Raw genomic sequence first — 13,568 nt, forward strand, 5'->3', positions numbered from 1 at the left:
TAAAGGATCTTAAGTCCTACGAACTCTGGTAACAGGAACAGGGTTGCTCTTACCTTTCCCTTCCACTCCCGGCCCAAACACTTTAACTCTGCTTGTGTCCACAGCTGGCTCCACTTTGACCCGGGCAGGGAATTTAGGCACTTGCTCTCCTCCATATTTCATCTTGATGGTGTACATGCCAGCTGAGAGCGGCACATACGTCACAACGTAGGTCCCATCCTTGTTATCATCGATCTGGATCTCAGCTTTGGAACCAGTATCTGACACTATGTCCACCCGCAGGTTACCAGGACCTGCTTCTGTACAGTCAACATTCAGCAGCCCTGCCTCACCTACTTTGCCACGTTCAAGACCTGGTCCTGTGGCAATGACTTTAGAGACATCAAACGGCATTTCTATGTCTGCTTTGAACGGCGAGCCAGGAATGTGAACTTCTTCAAAGAGAATGTTTACGAAGTACTCTCCAGGCTTGGTAGGCAGATAGGAGACAGAGCAGGTTCCATCACCATTGTCTGAGCATTCAATCTTAGCTTCACATGGACCTTCCACCGTTAAACCCAAACCTCCAGTTCCTGCCCCTTTGGTATCTATTGTGAATTGAGCTGGTTTTCCAACGAGGCCTCCTCGAAGACCTGGCCCGTGAGCTTTTACCTAGGAGAGAATATGCAGCTCAGATACTAATTCTTTCATACTGCTGTACCACAGATGACCTTAGACAGACTAGTTAATACGTAAGACTTGACTAATAAACTCTTAAAAATACATATAAAGCAAAGTTTCCTTTGCCACTCCTCCCAGTCTTAACATAAAGCTGGTATCTCTTTCTCCAAAGAAGTTTCTAGGCAGATATTCATACCCTTGCCACAGCTGTTTTTATGTGACACTGAACGTAAGGAGTAGGCATGCTGAATAATGGATAGCTGTATGGAACTACTCTTGAAATTTATTTCTCTGCAAAGAAGCATCTCAATTAATACATTTGATATGTATTACGTTGGTCATGAAACCAACTTCTATTAAGTTAGAACACATGCATATGCCACACCGTGCAGAATGCTTGCAGTATTAGTTCAAAGTTATTCCAAGTATTCCAATTCTTAACAATTGACTTCCATGAGTCATGGAGTCTGCGAATGAAACTGAAATGAAACAAGCTCTGAGAAAGGATGTTCCAGGGTCTAGTTTGGCCAAATGTAAGTTGGGCATCATGTGACAGCCCAATTCACATTTCGGTTACTAGCTGTTGTTACAGCCATTACCATTTACTTACCTTGGAGGGATCTGGAGGCAGAGTGGCCTCCACGGTATAGGGGCTGCCTGGGATTGGATTGCCATCGTAGCTCACATCCACCACATACAATCCTTCCTCTCTTGGGATGTATTTTGCTGTACTGCACTCCTTACCCAGAACTGGCTCCACCAGACATGGTACAGCTTTCCTCATAGGACTGGAAATGTTAACATCCAGTTTACCTTGTCCACCAGCTCCTCTCGTGTCAATTACAAATTCTTGATCCTTCCCTACTTCCACTCCTGAAAAAAAGACAGAAAAAAATACCTATATTACTACACGAAGTATCGAGTAGTTGACAACACTCCAAGAAATCTCTTATGCAATATTAGCAAGGGAGCAAGCACTGCCAGAACGCTACTCAGTCTACATCCTTCCACATGAAAAAGAAAAAGAAACAAAATGCCTTGGTTAATCAGCAGCAACAAAGAGACAGTGCTAAACAAGGCTGTAAGGCATGGCCAGACAGTAACGAACACAACATTTTACAGCCCTTGTTCTGCTTTCAGAAAACGCGACTGTATGAATGAAATTCCACACTTAAGATGTTACATCTCCTTGAACAGTGATCTAGCTCCAGAGAAACCAAATTATATCAGCAAGTTGCTGGTCTGGTGAGGAGTCCAGCCTCATTCATCACCAGAGAATTTACCCCAACACTAACCTTGCCCACACTGTACACACAGCTGGTTTTTCCCCTTAATACAACAAGTTAAAGAAAATGTGTTTTGCCCCCATACGTTTCAGTGGTACACATCAGCTGACATACTGAACAAGAAAACACTTCAGAAGTAGGCCATGGGGCTCCCAAGCCCATGTTGTACTTACTGTTTTCAAGTCCGTTAACTTTAACTTTGCTCAAGTCTAGTGGAGCAGCAACTCCCACAGTGAAAGGGCTTTTAGGGATAGGATCTCCACCGTACGTTACCAGAACCTTCATTGGTCCCTAGTTGGAGAATTGATGAGTTAGCTCAGTGTCTCACTTCACACAGATGCATAATACATAACCATTTCATCACCTAATCCATTTTGGCTGGGTGCTGCAGACAGGTATTCTGCCCCACTGCACCACAGCCACACCACAGCCCAGCCTGCGCCGAAGCTGCTTTATTATGGCATTTCAAATACCAGGGCTTTAAGCTGTACAAGTCAGAAAGATTAATGCTCTTGTGTATTTTGGCTGAAATACTGCACAGCTACGGCAAGTTTCAGCCCAAGATGTGTGTTCCTTTTATTCTCTTCTACCACAGTCCATATTTTAGCTATACTCACTGTTTGCTTACTTTTCATTCTTGGCCAGTACAGCTCCCAAGTGAAATAATCACGGATATTTCACACAAGTTTGTGAATAGCTTCCATGATTATTCTTAGCTGTTTTTGGAAAACACACACACGGGTAGCTGTAGCAACATCACACGTGAGAGAGATAAGCCTGAGCAAACAGCATTAAACCAAGGTTCCTTCACTGCTGACACGGCCCCTCAGGAACTTAACTACCTAGCCAGGCCTCCAAGCACTCCATAGAGTCCAGAGTCTCATCGATCTGCTCTTAGATAAGTTCCTGCTGACAAACCCTAGGAAGGCAGGGTTCAGGACTGATCTACGTGTTTGCAGCCTGGAGGGAAAGCAAGGATACTATTTACCACGCAGCTTAATTTCACTTTTTACTAACCACTGTTCTCCTGCCACCACTACCTGTGAGCATCTCCTGTAGGGCTACAGCTCCTCTGTGACCCAAGGTGCTCCCTCAGATGTGAGATTCCAGCACGCACACACAGCTACATGCTCACAGTCCAAAGCCAGGGAACTTGTTCTGACTCACTATACAAACACTACCAGCTGAGATGCCCCCTATAGCACTGCAGAGCTATCCCTACAGCATCCAAACTGCCACAGTCCAAAGCTCTGTTCTTACAGACATGAAAAGCAGCCAGGCCTGCCCATGGCTTAGTGAAATCCAAACTCATTCACTAATGAAACTATCTCTCCTGAAGAGGTAATGAGCCAGAGGGTTTCTAAATCTGGCAAAGGGGTGCAGTAATCCTGAGCACAACCCCTGCAGGGGATACCAGGTTGTGGTACGTGCCCTGTCTCACCTTTGAATCATAGAATCATAGAATCATAGAATCACCAAGGTTGGAAAAGACCTACAAGATCACCCAGTCCAACCGTTCACCTATTCCCAATAGCTCCTACTAAACCATGTCCCTCAACACAACATCCAGTCTTTCCTTGAACACCCCTAGGGTTGGTGACTCCACCACCTCCCTGGGCAGTCCGTTCCAGTGCCTGACCACCCTTTCTGAAAAGTAATACTTCCTCATGTCCAGCCTGAATCTCCCCTGCCGTAGCTTGAAGCATTTGCTTTCTGCATGAAGCATTTACTGCTCTTGCACAGCCGCAGAGTTGCTCTCTTCTGCACACCAACCCTGACTGAAAAAGCAAAAGCCTCTCCAAACAGACACACCAACCACATCCTCAGACCATGCAACTGCTTTATCCAAAAACAAATGCTAGCTCTGTGATGTGTCCAAGAATGCTAATCCAGCACTATCAGACAAACAGTGCTGCAGGCTTCTGTGTCAGTTCATTTTTACACAGCTACATTCAAGGAAGTCAGCGTGGTTGACTAAGTAGCTCACTTGTTTGCTCAGCGGAGTATAGTCATCAAAACACTTTCATCTCACCACTACAGTGCCTAAGTCTTTAAAAATACACATGAATTGAGCATAGCATAAGGAAAACTATTTCCAGTTATTAGCAGCTTCCACTTTAATGGTGTTGCTAGGAAGTATCTGTCTGAACCAAAACAAGTTCAACTAAAGTTTTTTCAACCCATGGGCAAACCTCAAATACAGGCAAAATACTCCGGCCTGTTTAATCTGTGGCCCAACTTCCCTGCCCAATTCTTTCACTTCTCTGTTTGGAAGTTACTCAAACACTGTACTTTTTTTTTTTAACCACACTCCAGTCTGCAGCTGAGCAGCAGCAGGCTGACAGCCACACCCCACAGCCCAGCAAAGCAAGGGGTGGCAGCGCAGGCTGGCCATGCAGCAGCTGGCCTCAATTCAGATCCCAGAATTGCCACCTTTCCCTTTCAACTGATAAGGCAGCAAAAAGATACCACCATTGTGCAATGGCAATATGAGCCACGTGCTGCTACTTCAATACCTCGCTTGGTCCCAGAAAAGAAAACAGTGACAAGCCGACAATAACTAAACCAGAAATCCGTGCCTCTGCTTTCCAATCCCCACTGTCCCACAGGCTTTGTGTTAGGGGAACAGGACACCAGGTTTTAACTAGAAGTCCTCCTGTGCACAGCACCAGGTCACAGTGCTACAGCAACATGAGCTGCTCCCTTTTGTATTTTGGAGTGCCCAGACCTACCTGCTGTATTGGAGTGTACCGGACAGTGTGGGAATAGTCGTAGTTGTCAATGATGTCCACATCTGCCACCACCTCTCCTGGCACAGGGCTGCTGAACTGCACATCCAGGGGCGCCTTCCCAGCTCCTTTCGTGAACACAGTGAAGTGGGTTGGCTTGCCATTTTCCACACCTGAAGAAAAATGTTAATTCATGCAGAGCTCGCACACAGAAACTCTTCCCAAGAAGCACTCAGTACCTATAAATCCCACTCAAGTAGAAAGCCAAGAGAACAGAGTCCTTTCCAGTCGCCTCCCACCCCTACCAGCTGCAGCCAGCACCACACTGCTGAACCCCAGCAGTGCCCAGTCACGCAGTGGCTGCCCACAGCATTGGCTGACAACACCTCCACCTAGATCTCACCAGTTTTGCTCAGCCCAGGTCCTTCAGCTTTCACTTTGCTGGCATCGTGAGAGGGGTCCACTTTAACTCTGAAAGGACTGGCAGGAATTTCCTGCAACAGAAATACAGCTCTAAATAAAACCAGGTCACTTCTCATTACTCAAACTAGACAGATAAAATTGAAGCAGAAGCATCTTAAAACAGTTGGCTCCAGCAGCCTCTCACTTAAATGCTCCACCTTACTGGTGGCAGCACTCAAAGTTAACAGCTGGTCTGCTTGCATGGGCTTTTCCTACTTATTTCTTTAACAACTTATTTTCATGCCTATTCCTTGGATAGTAATTTAAGTTTTCTACCATGTAGAAACTAGCATTGCCTTGCCTCTACAGCCAGTAGGTAAGCTAGCACCGATACCACACTGATTATGCCAGCCAAATGCATCACATGGCTTGACTCTGATAGTCAACGTTTGTCTTGTTTGTGTACATTCAAGTACTAGAGAAGAGTTTTAAAAACAGCAACCAGACAAGGTGCATGTGGGCTGGAGTGAAGGGAGTCACCTGTACACTGCCACACTCAACCATTAAGTGGCAGGTGGTGTGTGGGGCGGAACAGATAAACAGACTCTGAAAATATCAGCCTGTAAAATGAAGATTACATACCTCTCCTGCAAAAAGCACCTTAATAGTGTAGCGTCCTGCAGCAGGTGGTGCATACTTCACTGTGAATGTATCATTAGCATTGTGGATAATGTCAAAATCTATGTCCTCCTCTTCGTCGCTGACCACACGAGCATCACACTTAATTCCAACACTGACATCACCTAGGAAAAGCCAACAGAAGTTTCACTGGATGGTACAGATGCTGCTAGCCAAATAACCAGCACATTCCTACCAACTGATAAAATTGATCATATCACAACTCATTTTCACATTCTACTTCCCAAAGTTTTTTTATTAAGAAAAAAAAAAAGCATAAAAAAAACAACCAGAACATAAAACCCAACCATGCATAACCTGCAGGATACCACAGCAATAACCCAATCTGCCTTTACCTTCTCCAGCATCTGTACAGTCAACAGTGAAGTGAGTTGGCTCACTCGCTTTCAGGCCAGTTCTCTCCACGCCAGGCCCAAACACTTTCACCTTCTGAGGATGGCTCCCCTGACCTATCAGGACCTGAATGGATTCACAAGTGTCAGAATTACACTCCTGATTCATGCCCAAGATCACAGTCAAACTGAAGCATTGCTTGGGCAGAAGCTACATGAAAATAGCACCAAGTTAAGAACAAACTGCCCTGATTGCTCCAGGCTGCAGCTGGACTGATACAAGACATCCAGCATGCGAGATTGTAAAATCAGAAAGCTCTTTTCAACAGGAAACATGCCCATAAAAGACAGCAGAAGGGCACACCGCTTTCAAGTTCCCAAAAAGGTTTTATCACCCTTGTAACAACAAGCAGTTGTTACAATAATGTTCTACTTACCCTAAATGGGCTATTAGGCACGTTGGCTCCTCCCCAGACAATAGAAATAGTATGTTTGATTGGTTTAACTGGCACATAGGAACAGGCAAACACACCGTCAGGCTTGCTCTTCATCTGGATATCAATAGGGTTTCCTTCTCCATCCTAAAGAGTGATCAGTACAAGCAGCAGTGAGCACAAGTGGCAGAGAGTACAAGCAGAAGGTTCAGGCATCTTACAAGTATTTGTATAATTCAAACATCTCAAGAGACTGCTCCAAAATCTTGTTCTTTCCTCAGAAGTACAGCTCAGAAACATTGAAGGAACATGCAGATTGCACTCCTGTAAGCCTTTTTCATCTAAATGGCTTATTTCTCACACCATCTCACAACACTTTAACAAGTTCACCTGAGATTCACAAGCCCTAAATACTTCAGGTCCTTTTGAATGACATCTTGAGAAAATTATAGTCTGCCTTTCTGAGGAGGCTCTGAGTGCGAAAGCAAAGCCACACACTTCAGACTCAAGGGGAGAAGTCACCCTGTCTCAAGTTAGATTTGCTGTCTGACTACATTATATGGATCAAAGCACAGAGCTGCAACAGAATTGCAAATGTTCAGAAATAAGCAGTGTGTAATCCAGCAGAAATACTCAGGGCATTTTTCTCAATGACATTAAAGCCCTTTTGCTGGAGCTGCCTTTGGCTTTTTACCTGTGCATATATCTTCAGAGGTGCTTTCCCACCATCCTTGGTTTCAACTGTGAACTCAGCAGGATTGTTCACTATGCAGCCACTTCTCTCCAAGCCTGGACCATAAGCCCTCACCTGAAAACAAAACCAGTAGTCTTAGCTTGCAATTCAGAAAGAGGTAAAGTGATTTATTTCTACAAACCTCCTCTTCCTACAGACCTCAAAAAGCATGGGATACAAGTAGAGGCTAGTGTGAAAGCTGAGAATTTTGACTACTTCAGCAAGTTTGCATTACATTAAATTGAAACCACAGCAGTGTTATTAGAAAAAGCTGAGTAATATCTGGCTGGAGCATACAAACACAGAGCTTTAAATAGAGGCAGCTTAAGAGTCAAACGTGTTACCAGCAGCCTTTAGAAGCACCTCTGTAAGAGTTCTACCAAACCACATTATGCTCCAGTGAGCAGTTTACACCACCTTATCCGGGTTGAAGTCTCCCGACGCCGGTCGGATGAAGGCCATGTAGGGGCTGTCCTTTATGTCTTCATCATCACACATGATGTGCACAGCGTATTCACCAGGCTCTTTGGGCCAATACTTCACATCACATGAGCCATCGTTCTTGTCATCACACTCTATTTTAGCCTGAGAAGGACCTTCTATTGCAAAGCCTGAAAAAGAAATGCTTACTTACCAATTGTGCTACAGCTGTGACGGCTGCTAATCTAACACTGTTCCCACAAACTGCTTTTTTAAGCTGTATCCATAACTGATGCTTGCTATCTCTCTTCTTCAGCACCATGTGCAATAATCTATCACTTCCTTCTGTATCTCATCCCACAAAACCACATCCCACAAAACCACAGTCCCCATCCCATGCTGTGATAGCTGTTGTTTCTCAGGAGTTTGTTACCAGCACTGCAATATCTAAGTATTTCAGGCGAGCTAAGCAAAGTAACATACCAAGAGAACCAACTTCTGTGCCAATGGACTCCACCACGAAGTCAGCCGACCTGCCCACAATCCCTTCATGCAGTCCTGGCCCCCAGGCTCGTACTTTCTGAGGGCCTGCTTCATGACCTATGTGAACTTCAAAGGGGCTACAAGAAAAAGAAGCACAATTAGAAACATACAGACTGCATGCTTTTCTCCCCAGGCATTTTAATGAGGCTTTACACTGGACTTCCCAAATTAACAGATGCTATCTTGTGGTGGCACAGCGCCCAGCAGGCCCTCTAGCAAAGAGGTCATCTAACCTATCACATACTTACACTTTGCACAACAGATCCTAAGTGTCAAATATTTGGTTTGCTCTGCTTGCTGTAGTCCCTGACAATAAAACAACAGACCTCTTCAAAAACTCAGAGTCAAGTCCAAGCTGCATGAGCTACCAAAGTTTATTATTTTTTTCGTACTCATCATTTTGGGTTTAGTAAGACTAATGCAAATCAATCTCCCAAGTTTTCCCAAAGCCTCTGCAGCCCTAAAACACGCTGTTAGATAAAAAGCCAGCCAGCCATGCAAACCCCCAAAGGACACAAAAAGCTCAAACAAAACTACTCTTCACTCACCTTTTTGGGATGTTGTGCCCACCCCACGTAATCGTGACAATGTACTTCCCTGGGGTAGCTGGATAATATTCGAATGCATATACACCATCCATAAAGCCTTTCTGTTTCACAAGCTCCTCCAAGCCCTCTGTTGAAAGATCAGTTCAGCATTAAACTTAACAGCTTCCATCCTGCCGTCAATTACGCAGGCACATTCATGTTTTCTAGTATTTATTTTAGCTTGGAAGAAAAAAAAAATCTTCCAACAGAAAAGAAAAAAAAAAAAAAAGGTCAGGTTATAAGGGAAGTTAGTTCTAGTTGCCCTCTAGGACAAAGACAGCAAACACTTCCAGAAGAAATACAGCAGAAAGTATTTTAAGTTACCAGACTTAATAGGTTCCCTTGTGTTTTATTTTCTTAGTCTGCAGTATGATGCATGTCATATGTTAAAACAAAAAAGCTTAACATTTGTCAGACTTTGCAACCACAAGTATGCAGGGAATGCCTACTTTTCATTTTCTTCAAGATGAAGGATCTAGGGAGAAAAGCCTAATACACTAAAATTTACATCCCTACGTCTGCTGCTTTCTCCCCCTGTAACCGCATTAAAGCCACACAGTCAGAACACTGTGTGTGTGGAGGAGGTGAAGGCAATACAATGCACCTTTTAATACAGACCCAGCCTGGGGGGAGGTGAGTGCTTCAGAGCACAACACAAACAAAGCCAGTTCCTTTGTGGAACTCAGACTTGGCGCAGGGCATGGAGAGCAGAGCACAGCCAACCACGGCTGGGCAGACCCAAGCCCACGGCCAGCGTGCCCACTGCCCTGCTGTGCCACAGTCCTGGGGCCGTGGCAGAGGGAGGGGCTAGGGACTAGATCTGGCACAAAGGTCTCTCCTGCCTCAACACTCTGCCCTCCTGCTCATGAGCTGAGCATTCAGTGCATTCAGGATGCCGCTCTAAGGCATTCCTAGCATTTTGAGAGCAGGATTTCCACCTTGCCAGAGTCACTTTAGTGTGATTTGCTTCCAGAGATCAAAGATGCCATGCAAACCCATAAGGCCAAGACAAACAGTAGTGCCAATTTCCTCAGTTATGCTACGGTGATACAAATCCAACCAGTTCCAGCGGCTACCACCTCTTCACTACTCTTCCTTCTCACAACCCCTCCTTTGCCCCCTTCTCCAAGACACAGTCAGAGCACAAATTCATCCCAACACACGTACTTGGTCCTTTTATAGTCACCCCGAGGTCTCCGCTGCCTGCTGCTCTCGTATCAACCTTGAAGTCGGCTGTTTCTCTGATGCGGACGCCTTTGGGCTGCAGGCCTCTACCGGTGGCACGACAAGCATTCGGATTGCAGGCTGCAAGGGAATTTCAGACATCAATGCAGTCTTTGATTCTCAAAACACATGCAGCCTAGCCAGCTTGGAACAGCCTTTAGTTAAATGTTGACTCAGGGCAACCACAGCTGAGCTTTCAGCACAAGTCTTAATGTTATAGTAGGAAGGAAAACAGATGTGGAGTCTGCCTAGCCATTGTCCATGTCCTGCTGCTTTTGGACAGCAGCATTCAGTACAACCAGGCAACACTGAACCCCTACAAGAGCCACTGTTTAAAGTAAAGCAAACTCTGAAGCCATGTTGCTTTCCAACTTGATGCCAATTTTCAGATCAAAGCTTTTACTTGGCTATCAAACCCAGATATCTGCTGTACTAGGCATAATCTTCTTGATGTTTTTCAGGTTTATAGGCATGCTGCAGCACTGGTGAAGTTTTCCTTTGTAGATAAGCCCTAGTGAACAATATTATTGTGCTGTTCTTTCAGAAGCATGACTGGAATAGCAGCTATTACCAGAGCAAAGTTCTGCATGTGCTTCTTTAAGACATGTCATTTCAACCCCCCTGTGTGTCACAGTTCACACCCACAGCAGCAGAGCCATAAAGTCCTCCACTGATGGAAGCAGCCATAGGTAGGGACATAAGGTTACATATGGCTAAGCTTAAGCTTATGCTTGACACCTTTCACTCAAGTGCTTCTCCAGGCCTGCTGAGTTGCTACATAAACAAGTTAACGTGCACTTATGAACAATTCTTGTTACACGCTCCCAGCTATCAGGTGGTCTTCAATTCCAGAGACCTAAAGGGTTTGAAAAGACTCAGAAATCACAGCTTCCCAGTAGTTTAATCCCAACATGCACTTCCCCCAGATACACCGTGCTTACAGCAAGAACACAAGTCTGCCAAGCTGCTCATTAGGTTTTCGTGTGTTTCAAGAGCTTACAATCCTTTTGCAGCCACATCACTACACGTCCTATGCTGGACAGTACAAGCAAACATTGCATGCCATCTGCTAACTCTGAGAACTCGGTGGGTGCATACATGAGCAAGTCTACCTTGGAGTGAGAAAGGCTCTCAGAGCCCTTACACAATTAAGCCAGGCAGTCTGTGGTTAAGCAAGTTTCACTGACTGGGTCACACAGTGTTTCAATCTGCTTGCAACTTTCTTCCCCATCCCCAACAAAAACCCTTTTGGCTGGGGCAAGCGGCAGGCTAGAAGCTTACAAACAGCAAACATGACAGAGCATCCTGCACACCTCTTACCAACTATGAAGCCATTAGCAGTGAAGTCCAAAATTCCACAAATGGAGGGTAGCTCAGGAGAGATGAGCAGAGATCTAAAAGCATAGGAGCACGTAAGGATGGAACAGAAAGCAAGTTAAGTGTCAGTTCAGGAGGAAAACAGTAAATATAGTCATTTGAGGAGCAAAGGCGGAAAATAGCAAGACATTGCACAGCTGCATAAAACACTCCAAAAAAAAATATATAGATATATCTAAGGGTCAGCTAAATGTTCAGAGGTCTAGGCAGAAAGGAAACTCTTGCACCAAAAGCCACGTGTTTTGTCCAGGTGAACACTCAGTGAATCAGGTCTAAAGTGTTGAAAGGTAAAGAAAATGCCCAAGTCAAGATTCAAGCAAATTCTGTGATCCCATTCAAGGTGAAAAGTGTCCGCCTACATTCAGGCGCATTTTGAAAAAGCATACCCTCTCCAATGAGAACACTGCAAGGAGTTTTGGGAATTGCCTCCCCCGCAAAAGTCACTTTGACAACGTGAGGACCAGCTTGGACAGGTTTGTAGACACAACGATAGACTTGGTTGCCTTTGTCTTCTACTGCAACTTCAGCAAGGCATCTTCCCTGAGGATCCTCCACTTCCACGATCACGTCACCCACACCAGCACCTGCAAAGGAAACCAGCTGAGCTGAGCCTGGCCTTCCCCACAGCTGCGTGTTGTGTTCAGGAAAAGGTCCAGCACTGGGCTCAGCCAACTGTGCTCCACTATTATGCCCTGTACAGTGTAAGCGTTCAGCCTCTGCTGACAGCAACTGGAGGCTGAAGTGAGCTGGGGACAAGGCAGCATGGTGGCACTCTATGAAGCCATAAAACCGACAGGGCTCTGCCAGCCCCTGCACAAGGCTTCACAACTACATTCCATCAGTGGATACACATACAGCCTGGTTATCTCACTGCTACAGCCAATCACAGACTAGCCCACGACTTTCCCAGTTAATTCAAATCTCTCATGTTTTGCAGCAGTTTAGATTAAGATACTGGACAGCACATATCCCTTGGTCTGAACAAGGATTCCTTCTCTGCTGGAGTATACGTACTCACTTCTGCTTGGACACCTGCTCCTTACTGGTTTTTATTTAATTCATTACACAACAAAAACAGTTTTTCAGACACTTTCAGAGGCCAGATGTGCCCGTACATGATTCAGACCACACCCTCACCAATTAGAGACTGAATATAGCACTTCCCCTCATCATAATCACATTTAATTTCACTTCTAAGCACCCTTGGGTAGAATGCAATTTAAGATATGATACTCAGCATATTTCAGCGTTTCAGTACTTCAAGTAGCAGCCCCAAGTAGTTTCGCATTGTTCTAAATGAATTAGCATTTGCAACATCTTATTGAGTCACTCCTCTAGGCTACAGCATTGCCCTAACAGCAGGCTACAAACACGATGGAGATGTTCTAATGAAGATAGTAACCCACTAATAATTAGGAGAGAGTTTCAACCAGTTTGTCAGTGAAACATCAACTCAGTGTAGCACCAGATCAGATTCTTTCTGCAATGCTAAATACAGAACACATTAAGCTTTTACAGTCCATTTACAGTTCATCATTCAGAGGTAGGTACTTCACTTCCCTGTTCAAAAGGAGTAGTGGGAAGAAAACACCCAAGAATTTGCCTGCTGCCATGTGGCAAGCTCATGACAAATTTCAGGGTAACATTTCACATCTTCCCACCCCAACTTAGCTCAACATGCCAAATGCTTCACATACAGCTGAAGCCTCCAGAGTAGCCTGACTATTATTTCACTTCTGAACTCCATGAGTTGAAAATCCTCATTCCTCCAAAACTCAGGTTCTCCTCACATCTGAGAAAGCTGCAGGATTTCAGCATTCATTCATTCTGCTTACCTGCTGTGTAGAGGTCAAAGTAGGTAGGCTTGTTGGCAATGTTTCCTGTTGCCTCCAGTCCTGGTCCCTTCGCTGTTACTTTGCTTGCATCTCCCTGGGCTTTGTCAACATTCACTTCAAAAGGGCTCTTTGAGATGTGTTGTCCAGCAAATAGGACTGAAACCTAGGGACAGACAGCATCAGCTTGATATTCAACAGGGCAAAGCGTGGCTCAGCTGCCCCGAGGCCAAGGCTCTGAATATCTCAGAGGCAAGAGAGACCACACAGCAGATAACCTAGAGAGCTGTACCCATCTTTTCAGGCTGGC

At 45.1% G+C, this 13,568-nt stretch overlaps 1 protein-coding gene across 1 annotated transcript in view; it reads right to left on the reverse strand.

The window, feature by feature from the left end:
- FLNB (filamin B) overlaps positions 1-13,568 on the reverse strand; it is a 67,348-nt gene that overhangs the window by 24,805 nt on the left and 28,975 nt on the right. The window contains 15 exon segments of the mRNA XM_042823876.1: positions 54-651; positions 1,271-1,533; positions 2,120-2,237; positions 4,679-4,848; positions 5,079-5,169; positions 5,720-5,880; positions 6,112-6,235; positions 6,546-6,689; positions 7,237-7,350; positions 7,693-7,886; positions 8,179-8,315; positions 8,787-8,913; positions 9,993-10,130; positions 11,813-12,010; positions 13,262-13,424. Coding sequence (XP_042679810.1) covers positions 54-651; positions 1,271-1,533; positions 2,120-2,237; positions 4,679-4,848; positions 5,079-5,169; positions 5,720-5,880; positions 6,112-6,235; positions 6,546-6,689; positions 7,237-7,350; positions 7,693-7,886; positions 8,179-8,315; positions 8,787-8,913; positions 9,993-10,130; positions 11,813-12,010; positions 13,262-13,424 — 2,740 coding nt within the window.

The sequence above is a fragment of the Centrocercus urophasianus genome, unplaced genomic scaffold, assembly GCF_019232065.1.
Source record: "Centrocercus urophasianus isolate 14NV4802_14NV808 unplaced genomic scaffold, USGS_Curo_1.0 seq_22, whole genome shotgun sequence".
Classification (NCBI taxonomy): domain Eukaryota; kingdom Metazoa; phylum Chordata; class Aves; order Galliformes; family Phasianidae; genus Centrocercus; species Centrocercus urophasianus.